Below are 22,253 nucleotides of genomic sequence, written 5' to 3' on the forward strand. Positions count from 1 at the left end.
TGTGAAAACAGAAGTTATTCACTGTTCAGAGAAGTGGAGAAAGGCAGTGGTGGTGCACGCCTTTAATCCCAGCACTCGGGAGGCAGAGGCAGGCGGATCTCTGTGAGTTCGAGGCCAGCCTGGTCTACAGAGCGAGTTCCAAGACAGGCACCAAAACTACACAGGGAAACCCTGTCTCAAAAAACAAAAACAAGAGAGAGAGAGAGAGAAAGTAGACAAACCCCTGCAATGTGAGTTGGTGGTTTTCAACAGATTTTAAGTTTTCTGTGTCTTCCCCAGTTTGCCGCCCTCCAAATTCAGCATAGCCATGCCTTTATCTTACTCCATAGTAAGTCAGCCCAGGCTCAGCACATTGGATTTTTTTAGAGAAATGTTATGGTTCTTTCCAGGGAATTTAAACAAAGATTTCATGAGCACTACCTTGAAAACGAGACAAAGGGTCAAAAAACAAAGGCGGTGATGACGCACGGGGCTGTTTGGAGTTAATCTGTGCTGTAAGTTCCTCCCTCCTCACGATCATGGGTCAAGGATCCTGGCTGCACACAGTAGGCTCATTGGAGCCTTTGTGCTTTGATTCCGTCTCTTACGTCAAAGGGATTTCCAGAAACCAGAGAGACACCAGAGAGTGATGGACACATGGGTCACTCTCTGAGTGGTTAATATGGTCTCTAGCTTCTGGAACAGGTGACTGTAAAAACAACAATCAAGAGATTCTTAGCAGCTGGCAAAAAAAAAATGTACCAATTTGCCTTATAATCTCTTTCCTTTTGGACACACACTCTGCTTTTGTCTTTTGGAGGATTAATGGAGAGATGCACTCTTCTGGAAGTTGGGGGGCTACACAAAGCAAGAGGAGACCAGAGAGACTGTACCTTCCAGTGGCTGGGGTCATATGTACCTCCATCCTATTCGTGTGCTGCCCCCAAAGCAGCCAGTACTTTATGGAGTCCTACAGTTACTGATTGAGCACTAAGCTGATGACTCCATGAGAAACCATACAGGACCCACACAAATCAAAGCATGATCTTCACATGGTAAGACTATCTACAATTCAGTAGCCCAGTTCCTGGTTTTCCACACTGACTCCCCTGCCTGTGCCTCCACACACATCAGCTGTCCATCTCTAAAGCCCTACAGTGAGCATAGCTCAGCACAGTACCTGCTCCAGATCTGGAACTCCATAAATATGAAAGATTTTTTTAAAAAACATGAATATGCTGTGTATGTAAATCCATATATCAAGAGAGGGCTGTCATCACCACCAGTCTGAAATAGTAACCTTCCCCCACCCCTCACTTTCTGCTTATCTTACTTCCTCTAGCATGTCTTCATCTCAGGAATCCAGACACCTGCCATTGTCTCTCTGCTCCCACTGGAGAGGACCGACAGTCACTGTAGCATACCAAGAGTGAGGGCTTACCCCAAGAGCCAGCAACAAGGAAATGAATGCACTGACTGTAGAGAATTTCAAATCCACACTGAGGCCTATAAGGAGTCGGTCTGCTTTTTATGACCTTCCAAATGCATCACCAGTCCTGGAGGGGGACAAAACTGGGTGCCCTGCCAAGACAAACTGCCCTTTGCCCTGGGTAACCTCTCAATGAAGAATCCATCGGCTTCATTCATGGTCGTATCTCATGCCCCAACCATAAAGATGATGTTTCCTGTAATCTTAATGTGCACGATTTATCTCCCCCATGCGGACCTCCATGTTAAAGATGTATCTCAACAGTATGTGTGCACTGCTCCAGAATATCCCCCCAGGTAAATACTTGCCCAACCACAATTAGAGCTTGTAAATACCCCCCCCATTAAGATTTTTAAACAATGGCTCTGAAGACCTATCAGTGGCTAAGATATCCCAAGAAAGTCATCTCATGACAGGACAGCAAGAAATGCAACAAGGAGGATGCCACAATTCCCCTCTAACCCATTTGCAAGCTGCAAGGCTCTGGCTCGCTTGCCCTCCACCCCCATCTTCTGCTGAGGCCCTGGTTGGAGACTCTTGTCTGGGACTGGCACCGGGCTAAATCTTGCATCCATTGTCTCATCCAGTGCCTACAGTCCCAGATGCAGAAGTGCCATTGTCTAGAAAGAAACCAAGATTGATGGCGATGTACCCAAGGTTAACATCTGGCTAATAGTCCAAGTGGAGAGCGGTGCCACCATTACTTACAAGGCTCCTAAATCGAAGTCATTGCCCAAGAATTCTTCAAGCAGACTCGTATCCAGGGCTGGGTTCTCCAGAGTACCACTGGCTCCCTGAGCTGCAAAGGAAAATTTAAAATCTTAAGAACCATGACCATTTCAGGATGACTGCTAAAACATTGACAGGCAGATACCCAGATTTACAAGGCAAATAACACAATGTATTTGTTGGGAATGTAGTCTTTTTTCCATTTAAATACTTTCTTCGGAAATCGCTTCAGATCACCCTTTCCAGCAAGACTTCCTGGCTGTCTGAGGCTGGGGTATAGTGCTCTCTTTTATAAGCCCCTGTAACACTGACTGCTTGCTTTTTGCACGGTTGAAAAGCCTTTCTCCCTCTCCTCCTTCTCCCCTCCCATCTCCCTCTCCTTCTCCCTCCCACCCCCTCTTTTAAGGAGAAGGACTGTATCTTTCTTATTTTATCCACATGGATCCAAGGCATAAAAGAAGCAAGGAACAATCATGTGTTGGATAGATAAGCAAATAATGGATGGATGGATGGATGGATGGATGGATACACACATGGCTTGCTTGCTGATTAGTTTGATCAACCTAAGTTCAATGTATTGTTTATATTTTTGTTAGACTTCCTAAAATATAATGGTTCTGTCCTTCTTATTAACTTACAAAATGAAAAAAAAATAGTTTTCACTGATTGTAGCAAATATTATTAGAATTTTGATTATTTTTTTTTGAGCTGAGGATCGAGCCCAGGGCCTTGCACTTGCTAGTCAAGTGCTCTACCACTGAGCTAAATCCCCAACCCCTAGAATTTTAAAAGAATATAAAATAGAGTGTAGCTGGGCAGTAGTGGCACACGCCTTTAATCCCAGCACTCAGGAGGCAGAGCCAGGTGGATCTCTGTGAGTTCGAGGCCAGCCTGGGCTACAGAGTGAGTTCCAGGAAAGGTGCAAAGCTACACAGAGAAACCCTGTCTCAAAAAAACCAGAAAAAAAAAAGAGAGAGAGAGTGTGTGTGTGTGTGTAAAAAAATAAGTATCCTAAGGAAGACAAAAAACCAATTTTGTGGATTGTTGAAATGGCTCAGCCGGTTTAAAAAAAAAGAGCTTGCTGTATAAGCCTGACCACCTAAGCTTGATCCCTGAAACTATGGTTAGAGGAGGGAAGAGTTATCTTCTAACCCCCATACATACATATACATCCACCTTCACGTACATGCATCACACATACATGGCAATAAGTAAAATAAACACTTTTACTAGCAGTTAAAATTATTTTATAATTAGCGAACTCAAGAGAAAAAATGATCAGAGAATCAAAAGGATGCTTGGCTAAAACAAAACTAATTGTTCTTATATAGATGATGCCAGTTAACATTTAGATGAATACAATGGGGAGATTTCATTGAAACTAGCAAAAAGCCTAAAACACCTAAGCATACATTTAAGAACACTTTTTAATTAGTTTCTTATTTTAGCATACTAAATAATAGCTTTCATTATGACATTGTCATATGTATTAATTATTATACCAGAATAATTTTTTAATTAAAATCTCCATCCAAGGCCTTTAGATGAGATTTAAATTAATGAAGAGACCTACGTTGTTCTTTAGCTGAAATTACAAAGTTTTTAGTAGACATTATTTAAAATGTCTGCCGATGCCACTGTGCCTTTCCTGAGACGCATCCTCTCATAAAGCCACTTGCTGAGGCATATTTACAGCGCATGGCCTCCACAGAAAGAATCAGGCAGAGGGTTGGGGATTTAGCTCAGTGGTAGAGCACTTGCCTAGCAAGCACAAGGCCCTGGGTTCGATCCTCAGCTCAGAAAAAAAAAGAAAGAAAGAAAGAAAGAAAGAAAGAAAGAAAGAAAGAAAGAAAGAAAGAAAGAAAGAAAAAAAAGAATCGGGCAGAGCCAATCCATTTATTGGCCAATGACCAACTCAATTTATCAACAAATAATCTGAATGAACAGCTTTGAGATCCAGTGTTTTGGATGAAGTCATACAATAGTAAGACAGAAGATTAAATAATAATCTAAATGTTTCTGCAGTTTGCCCAAATCCTGTTTAAAATTTTTTAACCTTCTGAGTCCTGGCTATTCCACTTTGATTCCAATTGCACATCAAACTGTTGGACACCCACAATAACCCCCTTTTAATTTGATTTTAAACCCCTCACTTAAATCAGTGCTCTCCATATTAAAGTGTTTTGAAATAATTCTTGAAAGGGGGGCATTTCCGGGTCAGGTAAAAACCTGGCACAAGGGAATCTCCCAAGAATCTACAAGGAAGACCCCAGCTTAGACTCTTAGCAACAGTGGATACACAGCCTGAACTGGCCATCTCCTGTGACCAGATTGGTGTCCGGTCCAACTGTCATCAGAGAGGCATCATCCAGCAACTGATGGAAGCAGATGCAGAGACCCACAGCCAAACATTAGGCAGAGCTCAGGGAATCCTGAAGAAGAGGGGGAGGAAGGATTGTAGGAGCCACAGGGGTCAAGGACACCACAAGAAAACTCACAGAATCAACCAACCTGGGCCCATGGAGACTCACAACCTGAACTGACAACCAAGGAGCCTGCATGGGACTGACCTAGACATTTTGCATGTATGTTACAGTTGTGTAGCTTGGTCCTCTTGTGGGACTCCTAACAGTGGGAGCAGGAGCTGTCTCTGACTCTTGCTGGCTTTTGGGACCCTATTCCTCATACTGGGTCACCTTGCCCAGCCTTAATACATGGGAAGGTGCTTAGTCTTACTGCAACTTGATATGCCATGTTTGGTTGATACTTATGGGAGACCTGCCCTTTCCTGAACAGAAACAGAGGAAGAGTGTATGGGGCCAGGGGGACACAAAGGAGTGAGGTTGGGGGAAGGTCTGGGAGGAGAGGAGGGAGAGGAAACTGCAGCCGGGATATTAAATAAATTCATTCATTCATTCATTCATTATTTAGAAAAATATTTCTTCTTAGCTGGGTATGGTGGCGAATTTCAAAAGCAGAAGTAGGAGGATCTCTGTGAGTTCAAGGCCAGCCTGGTCTACACAGTGAGCTCCAGAACAGCCTGTTTTGGAATAAAGAATTCTTTAAAACTGGTGTTTCTAATTGCATAGGAAAAAATGTTTTAAATTCTGCAGGCCCATCTGGTTCCCATCAAGTTACTTTTGATGTATTAAATTCAAGTAAAATTAATATAGTATTGTAATATTTATTAGCCAAATATTATGTTGCATACCTGTAAGCCCCAGAACGTAGGATGTAGAAGTAAGGTGTGTTTGAGTCCAGCCTGGGCTACAGAGTGGAACATACCTTATAAAAAGATACTGATTCCATTAAAATTTTATTCTACCTACTTATTTCTCCTTCTCTCTATAGATATTCAGAGAGATAACAAACATGATTATACCACTATTAACATTGGCTTAATGATAGGATTTAAGATAATTTATCATTACTTAGAAACCTCTGTTTTATACTTTGGAACAATTTGTTGTACAACTTTGCATAAAATCATATTTTTAAAGCCAAGTTGCCAGCATTCTCTAAAATAAAGACAAAGTCTAAAATTACTCACAGCCTTAGAATAAATAGGAAAACTTCCACTATTTCCAGCCCTGTATAGAGCGGATGGAGGTCAAGCACTGTGGGACACACCTTTAAGCCTAGCACCCAGGGGGCAGAGGAGGGCAGACCTCTCTGAGTCTGAGGCCAGGCTGGACTACATAGTGAGACCTGTCTCAAAATAATAAACAAACAAATAAGTAAACAAACGGGCCAGAGAGATGGCTCTGTGGTTAAGAGAGAGGGCTTGCTACTCTCCCAGAAGATGCAAGTCAAGTTCCCAGCAATCACATGGGTGGCTCACAGCTGCCTCTAACTACACCTTCAGAGGATGCAATGCCCTCTTCTGGCCTCTGTGGGCACCCACAAAAAGGGGGCCCACACACAAACACACAGAAATAAAGATGAATGAATTAAGAAAATAATTAATTAATGAAACATCACCACAGACCATGCATTTAAAATGTGAACAAGACAACCGCTCCACCAAGGCCACAGCTCTGGAATACAAGGTGCCAGGATTGTCTTTGGCAACACCCAACATCCATTCTGTGTGGTTCACTTTGTAATGTAGAGTATTTGCTTTTCTAGATCACAAAATCCTATCTATAGCATCTGAAACAAGTGGAGTCTTGTTGGCTTTGGCCAACAGTAGGAAGCCAAAGGCTTCTCTTTCATCTTATTAAAGTCTGAAATAGATGCTAGGTAGTTGAATAAGGGCTTAACACATTTAGTGGGGTCTCTTCCTGGCTGTGATTTCAATATGCAGTACTTTGGCTCTTACCTACACCAGTATCTTTTCTGTTTTGTGCTGGCATCACCAAAGGAATGTGAAGGCTTCTCTCTGTGTGTTCTGGAATCACAATGAGAAGAAACACAACCAACTCTATTTAGAGGCATGTGGTTAAGAGCAAAGGGGTGGGACTTGTCACAGATGTTTCCTGCATTTACAGGGGAAAGACAAATCTGTGATGCTCCAAAGCAGTACCACAGCCTCTGGTCTTCAGCTTGACCGTGAAGAAAGGCTAGAACCCAGCACGAATAACTTCATCTTCCATTGACTCAACAAGTTCTACTGAGTGCCTGCCATAGGCCAATACTGTGCCACGTGATGGAGACACGGGAGTGAAGAAGGGAAAGACAGCCTTCCGTGGGGACCAGGAAGACGACTCAACAGACCATAGCACTTGCCACCAAGCCTGATGACTTAAGCTTCATCTCCAAAAAATACATGGTTAGAAGGGAGAAGTAACTCCTTCTTGCAAGCTGTCTTCTGAGCTCCACCTGCATTCTGTGATGTACACACACACACACACACACGCACACGCACACGCACACGCACACGCACGCACACAGGAGGGGGAAAGAGAGAAATAGGAACCTTCCAGGTGTCTTCCTCAGCAAGGGTAGGTAGGGTACGACAGCCACACCATAGAGCAGCAGTAAGTAGGTCACAGGCAGACAGTGACGGAAGTATGATGGGACAGTGTGGCAGTCTGACTTAGAGGGCATCGTTCTGATTTTGAAGGCTCCCCTGGAGGCAGAAACCAGCTGTGCTGACATCAAAGAGGGAGTGTGCTGGGCAAGGGCGCGCTGTCTGTGCTGTGGAGTGGGAAGCAAATCCTCTCAGGGAACAGAGCACAGACATGTAGGAATGACGAGATCAAGGCAACGGAAGCCTTTGGAAAAGAGATGTGGCGTGCTTCACACACATTTTTCAAAGGCCCTTCTGGTTGCTTTATGCAAAGGGATTTGAAGGGAACAAGAAGGGTAGAGAGATGCTCCTGTGGCTCCCAAAGACAGTCAAAATTTAAACCTTTTACTCTGGGCTTGGCTAAATGTCATCATTTACCTTCTTTGTGTCTTCACTGAATCTTTATCTCAGCCCTGGGCTGTGGATGTCAGTACTACCCATCCTACACCGGTTGGGATTGCTGGCAGAGGCTGAGGAACCTGTGCTTTGAGAGGCGGGGATAATTGAGGGTGGAGGAACAAGCCAGAAGGCTGGGGAAGTAGCGCAGTCGGTAGAGGGCTCGCCTAGCATGCTCAAAGCCCTGGGCTTTCTCCCCAGTGTGGCTTAAACCAGGTATGGTGGCACACGCTTGTGACCCTTGCATCTGCGGAGTAGAGGAAGGAGGAATGTGAGTTTAAAGCCATCCTCAGCTCCAAAGTGAATTTGAGGCCAGGTTGGGTTACAGGAAACTTTGTGTGGAGGCAGGCCTGGGTTGGCTCCCCCTTGTCACTTACACACTGTGAGCGACTCTGGGCAAGCTGGCTAAGCTGCCTCGAACAGCAGTGCCAACCAACCGCCGAGAAGACTCGCTGTTTCTTCTGCTTCGCTGGGCTTTGGACAAGCCAAGTGCTAAGCAAAGCAGATGGAAGGTTTGGTTTCACGTGAAAGCTCCTGCTGGTATCCCATCTGCTTTATAGGGCACCCATCCCCTAACACACACACATACACACACACACACACACACACACACACACACACACACACAAATACCCCACTTGCTCTTGCTCTTTACTGGCCTGCCCCCCTTCCCAGATGGACATGGGAGATGGGCCCTGCCTGACATGGTTTACCCAAATGCCATAATGAACACAGAGAGGTGATCCCTGCTGTAGCCAGCTTTCTCTGGGACTCCAGATCACATCTGTGCTTTCCAGACCCAGAGGAAATAACTCAACGAGATAAATTCATAGTGTCAGATCAAACTGTTTCAGGGGGTTTTATACACAGACAGCAACTCTCAGATGGCTCTTAAAATAAATCTTGGGCTTTTAAAAATAATCACTTTGCTCTAAATGTCTTAAACACTTGCTCAGAACACCCAGTTGCATATCCCTCCTCCCATCGGGCAGCTCATCTGCATCCCTGGAGTCCACTAGCTTCTGTACATAGGCTCCATGGCCTAGAGGGCTGCCAAGGTCCTATGTCACAGGAGGAAAAGCTCCATAGGGCCTCCTGGGAGTGTCAGGGAAGTTGCATCTTGATGGGTTGTGCAAATGAGTTCCAACTATCAGCGGCAGGAAGCAGGTAACAAACGTGTCAGGGAATAAGAACCACACCCTCCAGGGAGTTAACTCCCAGCTTTGTGCACCTGTATTTTAACTGAGTGGCAGTTATGGTCTGTGTGTCTGCTCTCTCTACTCAACTCCAAGCTCCTCTAGACCATGAGCTGCCTCTTACCGTACGGCCCCTAAGCATCTAGAACAGCAGTTCTCAACCTGTGAGTCATGACCCCTCTGGGGGTTCCCATATCAGCTGTCCTGTGTATCAGATATGTATATTACGATTCATAACAGTAGAAAAATTGCAGTCATGAAGTAGCAATGAAAATAATTTTATAGTTGGGGGCCACCACACCATGAAAAGCTGTATTAAAGGGTCACAGTGCTAGGAAGGTTGAGGACTACTGATCTAGAACATGTCCAGGGATATGGCAGTTACTCAGTAAATTTTAAGTTTGTTGCCTAAACAAAGGCTTGGATGACTTGTAATTATTGTTAGTATAAATGTGAAATGTGCCCCCCCCCAGGGTTCCTTGGTTGGCATCCACAATGTGGCCAGCTCTTCCACTGGTATGCCTCCATCACCACGATAGACTACATCCGTCCCCGGACTCGAAGTTGTGTGTGCCGTATGTGTGATCACGGTGACACAACAGTAGCCGATCCAATCATCAATGGTAAGGCTTCCGTAGGCAGATGACAAACACAAAATTCTAAGCAGAGGAGTGACATGATCGCGTGTACGATTTTGAAAGGGCCTTCAGCCTCCAGTTGGGTGATCGGCCTGCCTCGATTTCCCTATCTATAAAACGACAATGATGGCCCTGCTGCAAAGCACTGCGAGGATTAAATGAGACAATGCCCACAAAGTGCTTACAGCTACCAGCTTGGTTAAGTGCATGGTTACCATCGGTTTCTCTGCTCAAGAAGTTACCAGGCCAGTGTGAAAAAAATAAACATAAAAATGCCATAGCAACATATACGACACCGAGAACATGACCCGGGTATGCTGGTCAGTTAGTTAATAAATATTAAGAATGTGTGCAGGGCACTATGGGATACCTAAGTGACTCAGCCAGGGGAAATGGTGTCAGGAAAAGCTTCGGGAACAGATGTCAGCGAGGCTGCAACTGTGAGTGAGGGCAGATTCTGGGCTATTGAGGGTCATGAGACTCTGATCTGCTTCGGTGGAAACGTGGTCCAGAAAGTAGGAGCATGTGCAACAGGGTGAAGAAGCCAACTAGGTTACACTTTTGTCCATTGTCCCAAGACATAGCCAGTTACATGAAGTTACTAGCTTAAAATTGACCATAGTAAGAATGTTTATGTCGTTAATGCTACAAGTCAAGGCTGATGTTTTTTTCCTCACAGAGACTTGGCTATTAAATATTTGTCCACAAATCATCATAGGTAGATGGTACTTAGAAGAATCAACCATGGGATTTGTGACTGGTTGGAAGGATTGTAACGGAATCCTCAGCACGATCTAGATAGCGATGCTGGTGTCTTGAGACTGACATGAGATCAGGGTGAGCAGCCTGGTAAATAAGTTCAAGCCTCAAGGAAGTGTCCTGCTGGCCATCTCACACAATGTTGGTGACTTAGGTTGGAATGTGAAAGGTCTCCTACAGGGCTGTGTCTGGATGCCTGGTCCCAAGCTAGTGGTATTGCTTGGGGAGGTTGTAGAGTCCTGTGAAGTAAGACCTGGCTGGTAGACATGGACCACTGGGAGTGGACTTTGAAGGTTCCAGTCCTGTTCTACTTCTGTTTTCTTGGTCAACCATAATGTGAACAAGCTACAAGTCCCCACTGCTGTGTGGACCACGTCACGATGCCGGCTGACATTGCCATACAGAGGCGTGTTCCCTGAGTAGTGAGAGTCAAAATGGATCTCTCCCTTTCCATGTGGCTCCTGCCAGGGGTTCTGTCTGTCACAGTGATAAGAGGAGTGACTAATACAGAAGTGAGCAGCAGGACAACGCACCCAGGAAAAGTGCACTGCTGTCCCATGAGCCTGAGGATTCCCCAGTCTCCTTGTATGGATAACTTACACTGATCTGGCCAGAATCCAACCAGCTTTTCCCAGCACAGATAACAGGACCCATTGTTGAAGACACTGAGTAAATGGGCTCTCTCTGGACTTTAACATGGTATGAATCACCTGGAGCTTACATGACTGATAACTGAGAGATAAAATGAAGATGAACCTTTATTCGATTTGAATAAATACACAATAGCACACTGTGCAACAGGGGGCATTCTCCATGTGGGGTTTCTATAATGCTCAAAGATGCATTGTTCTAGAGATGATGACTAAAGATTGTTGAAAACTTGGCCCCTGGGATTTTCTGAGAGCAGGAGACATCAGAGAGCCTGTGCGTGCTTGTTAAGAACAAGCCGTAGGGGCTGGAGAGATGGCTCAGAGGTTAGAAGGACTGGCTGCTCCTCCAGAGGTCCTGAATTCAATTCCCAGCATCCACATGGTGGCTCACAACCATCTGTAATGAGATCTGGTGCCCTCTTCTGGCCTGCAGGCATACATGCAAGCAGAACACTGTATACATAATAAACAAATCTTAAATAAATAAAAAAGAGCACTCTCTACAGGACTTGTCTTTCCTGATGCACCAGCCTACGGGCAGATTAGGAGTCCGAATGGACAGGTACATGCTGATATCAATAGACACTTGACAGAACTGTTCATGCTTTCATCTGTGTACAGTGACAATTCAGTGAGGGACTGTGTGCCAGACACTAGAGATGCAAGACTAACTCAGTCTCACCTGTAAGGTAAGGAAAAGCTGAGCAGCCGAGCAAGAAAACTGGAGTGTTAACAGCGTGACATGTCACACTCAGGGAGACATCAAAGAAGAGCTTCTAATCCAACAGAAGGGTGGTAGATCGGTCAGAGGTGGGTGGCTGGAGTTGTAGCATGGAAAATGGTAAATCCCCGGGCATTGGATGACTTTAGCAGCAGTTCTCAACCTGTGGGTCGTGACCCATTTGAGGGGTAGATTGACCAATATTTACATTATGATTCATAACAGTAGCAAAATTACAGTTACGAAGTAGCAACAAAAATAAGTTTATGGCTGGGGGGGTCACTCCAACATGAGGAACTGTGTTAAAGGGCTGCAGCATTAGGAGGGCTGAGAACCACTGGTCTAGAGTAAGAGAGCAACGTCCTCCAGAACGCTAACATTGAGAAAATCTTGGTGTCTAGTATAAGAAGACTCTGTTCCTATCCTCCTTAATAATGCCATTTGTGACTTGGATAAATAAAAGGCAAATTATCCAAGTGTCAGACCCTGAAGGAGACAAGTGCACATGGAGCATGAGAATGTGGGAGTCTGGTCTTGACCAGTCAGTGGCTACTCTGACAGAAGGCATCAGTGAGCGAAGCACGCAGCTTTGCATTGGCTTTGCTTGGGAATGAATAGATGAGCAAGGATGAGTCCTCTAGTATGTCATTATGAGGAAGTACTAATAAAGCAAAAGTAGGGCTGTGGTCATAAAAGCATCCAATATGAAAATAGGACAGTGAGGTCCTTGTCCCTCAACACACAGGTTGCCTCTTGATGATGTGAGACCCAGGCCTGTTTCCGTTGCTATAATAAACACCAGGACCAAGAACAGCTTAGGGGAAGAAAGGGTTAACCTGGCTTACAGTCTATCATTAAGGGCAGCTGGGGAGGAACTCAAGACAGAAACTTACAGGCAGGAACGGAAGCAGAGACCACAAAGGACTGCGGCTTACTGGAGTCCTACCTCTGGCTTGCTCGGCTACCTTTCTTGTACAGCCCAGGCCCAGGTGCCTAGGGATGGCACCGCCCATTGTGGACTGGACCTTCCAACATTAATTAGCAATTAATTAAGGAAACACCTCACAGATATGGCCTCAGGACAATCTGAGTCAACAGAGTTTCCCTCTTCCCAGGTGACTCTAGATTTATATCAAGTCAAAAGCTGAAGCTAACTATGGCAATGCCCTTCCAGGTAAAGGTGACAAACAGCAGAATACCTAAAGAGGTCCAGAAAGAGCAAAAGACTCTCCAGGCCAGCCACTTGAGAGCTGGCTAATCAGAAAAAGAACGTTGGGTAAACTCTAAATGTATAATATACCATCACCATGTTAGTCCATTTACAAGTATTTCCTAATATTTAATCCTAGCCTCAAGCCTACTTTATCACATCACTTTTTATTATCCCCAATTTTTCAGAGATGGAGTCTTAGTCATTGCAAGGGACTGGGTGCATCTTAGCGTCCCATACTCTATGTGTACTTCCTACAGAATCATACAAAATAATAGCAGGATATAAGGTTGCTGAAAAACCACTAACGGTCAATAAAAACTCAAGCAACTTGTTAAATTAGTGTTAAAGTGGCTATGAACTTCAGCAAGTGGGGACATTTACCCTTTATGACCATGTTATTTCTTCAAAGAATTGCAGCTGCTGAATTATGAAGAAGGTAAGAGGAAAGAACTGGGAATGAGAACTGGTTGAGGGCAGGAGCAGTCCGTGTGATAGAGCTGGTCCAGAGGCTCCTTTCTTAGATTCAAGACTTCTCTGATGGTGACTAGGCAGATGAAGCTAACTCGAGCAGAGACAGTCCAGAGCGTGTCTGCAGATGGTATAACTTAAAAATGCTGTAAGCGTCCTCGGGGTTGACACTATTCAAATTCCGCAGGAGTGTGTCTTTTATTGCTTTTCACAAACGTGAATGCATTCGGAGTAAATAATAAAGGATTGATGGTTGACTCTGCCCTTGGGTTATTTGTCTGCCTTCTTAGTGAAAACTGTGTAAGTTCACACAGGATTTATAGCAGGAAGGGAAAGTGACCTTCTGTATTCTGATCTGTAACTATTTTGATTGAAGTATTTCAGTGTCTTCACTAACAGGCTATCAAATTCACACGACTTTAAAATTAACATTTGGAATAGAGGTTAAACCAGAGTCTCTCTCTTTTCTAGGAGTTTGTGAATCTATTCTTCCAGCAGTTTGGGTTCCTTACAGCTAGCCCTACTGCATAAGAATTAAAGTTTCATGCTTCATTTTTCTCCTTAGTAAACACACTAACATTAATGTGTAATGGAGTAAAACGGATTCTAGAAGGTTAAAACTAAACACAACTGAACGCATGTCAACCAATATTAGTGTTAACCTTAGTTAATAAATTTGGAGAACATATGCTGAAAAGAAATTTAAGTAGTACAGGAAGACAGGAAAATAATATCATTGTTTTATAATGCAAGATTTGATATTATTATTCTCATGTGACCTATTAAAATGTCCAATTTTGCCAGGCGGTGGTGGCACTCGCCTTTAATTCCAGGCAGAGCCAGGAGGATCTCTGTGAGTTCAAGGCCACCCTGGTCTACCAAGTGAGTCCCAGGAAAGACGCAAAGCTACACAGAGAAACCCTGTCTGGAAAAAAAAAAAAAAAAAAAAGGCGAATTTTTCAGACCAACAAGATAGTTCAGTGTAAACCTGGCAGCCTGAGTTCAACATCCCCAAGAACTCACACAAAGCTGGAGGGAGACAAACACAGCTGTTTACACAAAGCTGTCTTCCGACCTCCACATACACAGCGTGGCACATGCATCCATACACACATCATACACACACATTCACTCACATGCACACACACACACACACAAATACATTTAAACACTAGGATATCTGGGGGGAAAGCCATATGGAAACTTAGTGTTCTATAAGATTACTTAAAAATATAGAAATAATAGCTGGAAAGATGGATCCAAAGTTACTGGTTGCTCTTCCAGAGGACCTAATTTTGATTCCTAGCACCTCCATAATGGCTCATAACCATTTGTAACTCCAGCTTCAGGGAATACTATGCTCTTTTCTAGCCTCTACAGGCACTTTATGAACATGGTACATATACATGCAAGATAAACAGCCATTCACTTAAAATAAAAACAAGATAGACAGAAGACAGAGAGATGTAGATAGATATCCAGAGATAGATGATTGATAGAGATAGACAGACAGACAGACAGACAGATAGATAGATATGATATGATATGATATATTGTGTACCCTAATAAAGCTTGCCTGAGGATCAGAGGACAGAGCTAGCCACTAGATTAGACATAGAGGTCAGGCAGTGATGGCACACACCCTTAATCCTATCACTCAGGAAGTGGAGATCCTCTGGATCTCTGTGAGTTCAAGGCCACACTGGAAACAGAGCCAGGCTGTGGTGGCACACACCTTTACTCCCAGTACTGGGACACACACACACACACACACACACACACACACACACACACACACACACGCCTTTAATCCCAGGAAGTGATGTCTGGGCAGAGAAAGGTATATAAGGTGTGAGGAAACAGGAACTCACTCTCTTTAGGCTGAGGATTTCGTAGAGGTAAAAACTAGTGGCTGGCTGTTCTGTTTCTCTGATCTTTCAGCTTTCACCCTGATATCTGGCTCTGGGTTTTTTTATTTTAAGACCATCTAAGATTAGAAAAAGAGAGAGAGAGAGAGAGAGAGAGAGAGAGAGAGAGAGAGAGAGAGAGAGAGAGATGTAGATAGATAGCTATAGATAGATGATAGATAGGTAGGTATGTAGATAGATAGATAGATACATAGATACATAGATACATAGATACATAGATACATAGATAGACAGACAGATGATAGACAGAATGGAGTTATACCATACAGATGATAATGTTCCCCCAGGAGCCACAGACTATCTAACAGAAATCCCAGTGTGAAACACAGAAAGCCTCTCTTTGAGGTCAGGAGAATCTGAGATATTCCCAAACAATATAGGCGATTCCCACTGCCCTGGATTGCCTCTCAGAACTTAACTATTACTAAAGATACCATGCACCTCAGATATAGGATTTGGAGGAATGGAGCTGAGCCTGCTCTGGAAGCTTCCTTCTTGAGGACTAGCTCTCAGAGAGAGCTAGGCAAGTTGCCAGTGGAGAAAAGCCTGCCCGACTGTACTCTGAACTACAGTAATGACCAGCCCAGTAAGACAGACTCGGGTGGTGTAGTAGTGGAACTTTTGTCTTGGAGATAACCAACAGCTGTCTAATTAAGATCTGTTCAATAGAGGCAATTCATTTCTGGTACTATAAATCTAGCCAACTACTCATGGCTGGAGAGATCATAGGACCCAGGGGAGAACTTGCAACTGTAATTTTCCTAAACCAATATAATTTCTAACTGCATTCCAAATACTTATCCTTATACCCACAAATAAGTGTAGCTCCCATCCTCGTCAATGAAGCTTCTATCTGCAACAGATGGAGATGATTACAACTATCCACGACTGATCAGAACGCAGAGAATAAGTGACCACAGAATGCCAAGCCCCAACTGAGACATCCACAATACTATGCCTAACATCTAAGGGTCAGGGGAAATTGTGTAAGTAGAGGCAGGACTGTTGTTAGAAGCAGAGGACCAGGATGCCTCCTGCTAGAAGCGTCTTCTAGACATGACAGGGAAGCAGCATCCATGACATCCCTACAATATGGCTGTAAACAAGACCTACATAAAGGCAGTTGCCCATGCAGATGGGGAAATTTCACAATGACCCACTCACCAGATGAAGAGCTGCAGCCATCAATGGCTGCTGACAGAGGGAGATAATGAAATCCCTGATAGGTTTTCCAAGCCAAAGTGGTTAGCCCCAGATACATGTACATATGATCAACATGAAATGGACTCGTAAGTATATATATGCATATATACTTATATACATACATATATATATATATATATGTATGTATATAAGTATGCATATGTGTATATGTGTGTGGTTATTCTGTTATATGTGTGCTGTTAATGTGTATATACTTACACTTAACATGTATTTTTCATATTTTATGAAAACTCTTGGTAGATAAGATAGCTCAGGTGCTTGCTTCCAGGCCTGATGACCACACAATAAATGTGATAAAAATATTGATTTGAAAGTTGTCTCCTCTCAGAGTTGAGTTAGGGCTAATGGGTATATGGGGATAAAGTCTGTGGGCTCTACAAACTAGTGCGGTGGAAACAGGAAAGTGCAAGGAAAACATGGAAGGTGGACTGATGGACAGGGAACAAACCGTCAGAGTAAGAACATATAAAAATGGGTGGCATATATATCTTTGTTTTTTCTCCATAGATGTCTATCAAAGAGACAGAGGAATCCTTGGCATCGTTCCATACACCTGACCTCACCACCATGTTCAGCTTTTCAGATCCCCAGGCAGCAAGTAGACTTCTGCCTTGTCTTCCTGTCAGACAGAGAGCCAGTAGTTCACATACTGCTTAAGGCACTCTGGTTAGCACATATGGATAACATATGGGTATATATATAAATATTTACATTTATACATAAATATATATTTATATGTGTGTTAAAAAGATAACACCTATGACATAATAATAAAATCATAGATTTCTTTTTTGTCTAGATTTCTTTTTTTTCCTTTTGTTTGTAGTTGTTTATTTTTGAGATTTTTTTTAAAGTCTCTCTCTTCTGGCCAAACAGGATTAGCCCATTCCTAACAGTCAGCGATTCCTGCCACATTTACACACAAATCCTTCTGAAGACCATTTGCTCTCAGCAACACAGCATTGACTAGCTGTTACCATAGGGGATTGTAAGAGTTTTAGCATCCTTCCTGCCTCTTCCTGCACGGGTGACATTTTAGGGGACTTTCTCAGTAGATTTGTTTCAATGCAGTCCCTTTCCTAACTCCACAAGGAGAGAAAGAAGAGAACCATTGTCCCCACCCGGGACCTGTAGTACCACACCACGGATATAAAATGCATCCAAGACAAAGAGCAGCCAGAGTTCAGACGGAGTGTCTAGCTTGCTTTGGTGCTGTTTTAATATGGGTAGATAGAGAAATAGCTACCCTTTTTTTTTTTTTTTTTTTTTTTGGAGCTGAGGATCGAACCCAGGGCCCTTGCACTTGCTAGGCAAGCACTCTACCACTGAGCTAAATCCCCAATCCTACATCAACCTTTTAAAGTTTTGTTTTTCATATATGTATTCATGAGCTCTGAAAAAATATGCTGTACTCAAGGTCTTTATAACATTTTAAATAGTGGTATATTCTTTGGGGACTTCCAAAGCTTTACTTACTGAAAAACAACAGAAATTATTAAATATTTTGATCTCATGGAAGAATGTTGATTACATTGATTGGTTATGACTCTTAAAAGCCAGCTTTCCCAAGCCCTGTGGAGTATGGCTGAATGACCTGAAGCTGTTAGTTACCAAGGTCCACAGGCAGCGTGGCTATATGTGCAGGAGTCACGCCTCGACCTTCCCTCAAGACTCCTGCCAGATAAAAGCACCCGGTCTCACAACGAGAGCATCTCAGGACGTGGGTAACGTGTTAGTTACCTCACCTTAAAATGAACATGCAGTCTCTCAACTCCAGACATCTTCTAGGGTAACATTCTGTACAATTAGCAGAAGACACTTTAGCCTGTCTAAGAACAGCAAAATAACAATAATGTGTTCCTTTCGGGCTTGAGTCTTCTTATCTCCACACAGAAATGCCAGCTAAGCCCTTTAAGAAATGGGGTGTTCTGTCCTTTCTAAAATATGCTGATTTCAAGACTAATGTGGAAAAGTTGAACCTTTCGTAGTAAAAGGAAATACTCAGTACTTTGTCCTTTGTTGCTTAGCAACCAAGGGCTATAAATGGATTTTATGATTATAAAGGTTCAATAACTAATGTGAACATGTAAAAGTTATAATAACTCCCTGGAGACAGGAGTATTTCCTTGAAAAAGAAATGTATGGGTCTGTGTATAAACTTAGCTTCATTCTTGTCTCAAAATAAAAGAAATAAGCACTTTGGTTTGGTTTTTTTTTTTCACAGTTGCAATATAATAAATATCAACAACTACTATTGATTTCCCCCATTTCAGCAGAAGCAGAAGAGTCAGGGTTCAAAGCCAGGCGGGCACACTTGAAAGTAAAGGCTGCTGACAGACTCATAGGAAACATATTTCTCACCTTCCGATACTTGAAGCTTTGAGAGCTTTGGACTGTAAAGGTGACATTAAGGCCACCTACCTACGAAATAACATGAACACATTTCTTTCCATTGCTGTGCATGACGTTTGTTTCTTCTATGGCTCCTACCAGAGTAATGAACCCTGGACTGTCATCTTGCTGGTCTTGTCTTCAGTCTGGCCTCCCCAGATGCCAAGGTCAAGAGTCAATATTTACTGTTCAACTTCAGGGCAAAGCCAGCTGCCTAAATTCCCCTACAGGGTTTTGGTACACGATGAGCAGATTGGTACTGATGCTCTCGTGCTTGTGTTCTCTTTTGTTTTTCTTTAGTTCTGTAGTGACTTGCTTTGTAAGCCTTCTAGCCATGGTTCTGGAGCTGGGCTTTGCCAGACAGCAAGAAAGTACCACCTACTCACAGTCCACAATAACTTCATATGCAAACTGTTAAAAAAAAAAAATCTGGATGCCTTAGCAGGAGCCATGAATTCTACAATCACCACTAAAGGCATCACCAGCAAGCTGTCAAGAGTCAGACAGACATACTTCTGTGCAAGCCCAAGCTCTGATTATCTAATAGCACAGTACATATCTTGCAGGAATCTGTTCCCTCGATGGTAAGATGGTGGTGATAATGTTACCTGTTCATTGCGTTGGATGTGGTCGGAATTAATGCAGGGTTCAGGGTATAGATCAGTGGTAAAGCTACTCATCTCTCATGTGTGGGGTATTGGGTTGGATTCCCAGAACAGCACATTGTACCACAGAATCAAACATTCTCTTAATGACAGCGATTTTTTTTTTTTCTGATCATAGCCTGCTTCAGGAAACTATAGGAATAATTTTTCTTAAAATTAATAATACTGCTTTATTGGGTAATAACTGTATGGCAGGCATGGCATCTGTCGTAGTTTGCGGTCTGTTGCTGTGATGAATGTCATGGCCAAAAGCAGCTATGGAGGAAAAGGTTTATTTGGCTTACACTTCAGGTCCCAGCCCATCACTTAGGGAGGTCAGGGCAGGAACAGAAGCAGAAGCTAAGAGAGAAGCCGTGGAGGAAACCGGCTTGCTCTACCTGGTGTGCTCGGCTACCTTTCCTATCAGCCTGGGCCCACCTGCCCAAGCATGGCACTGCCCAGCTGGACCCTCCTACATCCATTAGCAATTAAGAAAATGCCCACAGGTCAATCTGATGGAGGCAACACTTCAGTTGAGATTCCCTTTTCCCAAGTATGTCCAGGTTTGTGTCAAGTTGACAAAAACATAGTATATGACACACATCTATCAATAATTAAGAAGATGCCCCCACAGACATGACTGCAGGCCAATCTGATGGAGGTAATTCCTCAATTGAGATTCCCTCAGATAACTCTGGGCTGGGTCAAGCAGACAGCTAAGGCTAACTAGGACGTATTTTTACATATCTGATCTTATTATGTCTTGGTCTCTCTTACAACGCATCGCACAAGCCCTTCACAAAAGAGGAAAAGTGATTCGTTCATCGGCAGCACTTGAGTGCAAAAGAAGCAATATTTGAACCCAGAACAATCTAGGAATAAGCCTGCTCTCTAACTGCAATGTAGCTTACTACTGCATGCGAGCAGAAACGTTGAGGCTCTAAGTCAACACATGGGTGATTTATAAAGGCATCCAGCTCCAGAGCTGAGGGGAACGGCCTGCTGCAGCTTCAGATGGGAAAACCACTGTGCTCAGAGTCCTGTAGTCCTGCCCAGACCCCAGGCATGTTACCCAACAGTGTTTTCTAATGCCAGCCCTCTCCTACTCAGGGCCATTCCTTCCGCTCCATCTGATGATTAACATCTCCCAGCAACTTTCAAGAGTCAATCCCAATTCTCAGGCCACCTTGTAAACCAGTTTGGGTTTCAGCCTGTACCTCTTATCCGTGAACTTTGTTTCCAGACCCCTCCACCCCAGGTAGCATCTCCACCATGCTTCCTACTGAATACCATACCATCTCCATTACCCATTTGCCCCCAAAGAATGCCTTTTAGGGAAACAGAATCCATCGTGGAGGGAGAAAACCAGCTCCTAAAAGTTGTCCTCCGACCTCCACATGCGAACTGTGGCTGGTGCATGCCTGCACATACACCCTCAGACATACACCATTACACACAATGAAATAAAAATTGCAAAGATAAAATTTCTGGCTAAGTATCTTAGCCCCAGTGATCCCAACACTCAAGGGGCTGAGGCAAAAGCTCATGTTTGAGGCCTGCCAGACCTACCTAATGGGACTCAGACAGAGAGAAAGGAGAAAGAGAGACTTCCACACAAAGGGAAGCTGAGCTAAAAGATATTTCTGAGGTTCAAGCAACCCAAATTAATAGATAATTAGGAAGAGTCATTAAGAGTTACAGCCCTGGGCTGGAGAGATGGCTCAGTGATTAAGAGCACCAGCTGCTCTTCCAGAGGTCCTGGGTTCAATTCCCAGCACCCACATGGCCATTCACAGCTGTCTGTAACTCCTGTTCCAGGGGACCTGATGCCCTCATACAGACATACCTGTGGGCAAAACACCAATGTGAATAAAATTTTTTTTAAAATTATTTTTAAAAAAAGAGTTACAGCCCTGCTTCCGGTCTGAGAGGTGCTCATTTGATGGGAGCCCCTCCAGCCTTCAAGTGTGACCACGTGATAGCCTTCAGAGGTGGGCCTTTAGGACATAAGGAGGCCAGGAGAGCTTTATGCTTCAGGATGGGATTAAGACTCTTTTTTATTATTATTTTACGTTTGGGTTTATTATGGGTGTTTTGGCTGCATGTATGTCTATATACCACTTGCATGCCTGGTGCCCATGGCAGGTGGAAGAGGGTATCGGATTCAACGGAACCGTAGTTACAAATGACTGTGAGCCAGCCAATCATGTGGCTGCTGGGAATCGAACCCAGTCCTCTAGAAAAGCATTCAGGGTTCTTAACCTATTTGTTCCAGCCGTGGTATCAACACTCCTGATGGAAAGGTCTCATGCATCCTTCATCCAGCTTGCTCTCTTGCCCTTCTGCCTTCTGCCATGTGAGGGCACAAGAAAGCCCTCACCAGATAAGAGACGGCAGGTCCTTAATCTTAGGCTGTCGAGCCTCCAGAACTGTGAGACACGAATGCCCATCTTTCAGAAGTTTCCCAGTCTCCGGTGTTGTGTTCTCACACACACGGAGCGGTGCAGGAGCACACAGGAGCCAGCGCAGCATGGATGCGGAGCAGGGAGGTCCAGCTTGCATGTGAACACTCAGGAGCTGTAAGCACAGGTCTGGAGCTTGTCGACAGCTTGGGCTGTGCTGGTAAGTGGGAACCCCTGGGTAAGCTTGTGATGCTCAAACAGATGTGCTTTGGAAGCAGGTGTCTGGAGCAGACACAGGGGAGCGGGGGGGTATTCAAGGGAGTGAGAGGAACAAGCCAGATGAGAGCCAGAGGCAAGAATGTAACCATGGATGAAACTAGGAGAGTGTACACATGAGAAGAGAAGGGGACAGTGG

At 43.9% G+C, this 22,253-nt stretch overlaps 1 protein-coding gene across 1 annotated transcript in view; it reads right to left on the reverse strand.

Annotated features, from left to right (window-relative positions):
- Positions 1-22,253, reverse strand: part of Myrfl (myelin regulatory factor like) — a 112,593-nt gene that overhangs the window by 76,718 nt on the left and 13,622 nt on the right. The window contains exons 2-5 of the mRNA XM_036169411.1: positions 10,557-10,674; positions 7,655-7,851; positions 7,165-7,268; positions 2,177-2,288 (exon numbers count right to left, since the gene is read on the reverse strand). Coding sequence (XP_036025304.1) covers positions 2,177-2,288; positions 7,165-7,268; positions 7,655-7,851; positions 10,557-10,674 — 531 coding nt within the window. The remainder of the gene's footprint in view (positions 1-2,176; positions 2,289-7,164; positions 7,269-7,654; positions 7,852-10,556; positions 10,675-22,253) is intronic.

This window comes from Onychomys torridus, chromosome 20 (assembly GCF_903995425.1).
Source record: "Onychomys torridus chromosome 20, mOncTor1.1, whole genome shotgun sequence".
NCBI lineage: Eukaryota > Metazoa > Chordata > Mammalia > Rodentia > Cricetidae > Onychomys > Onychomys torridus.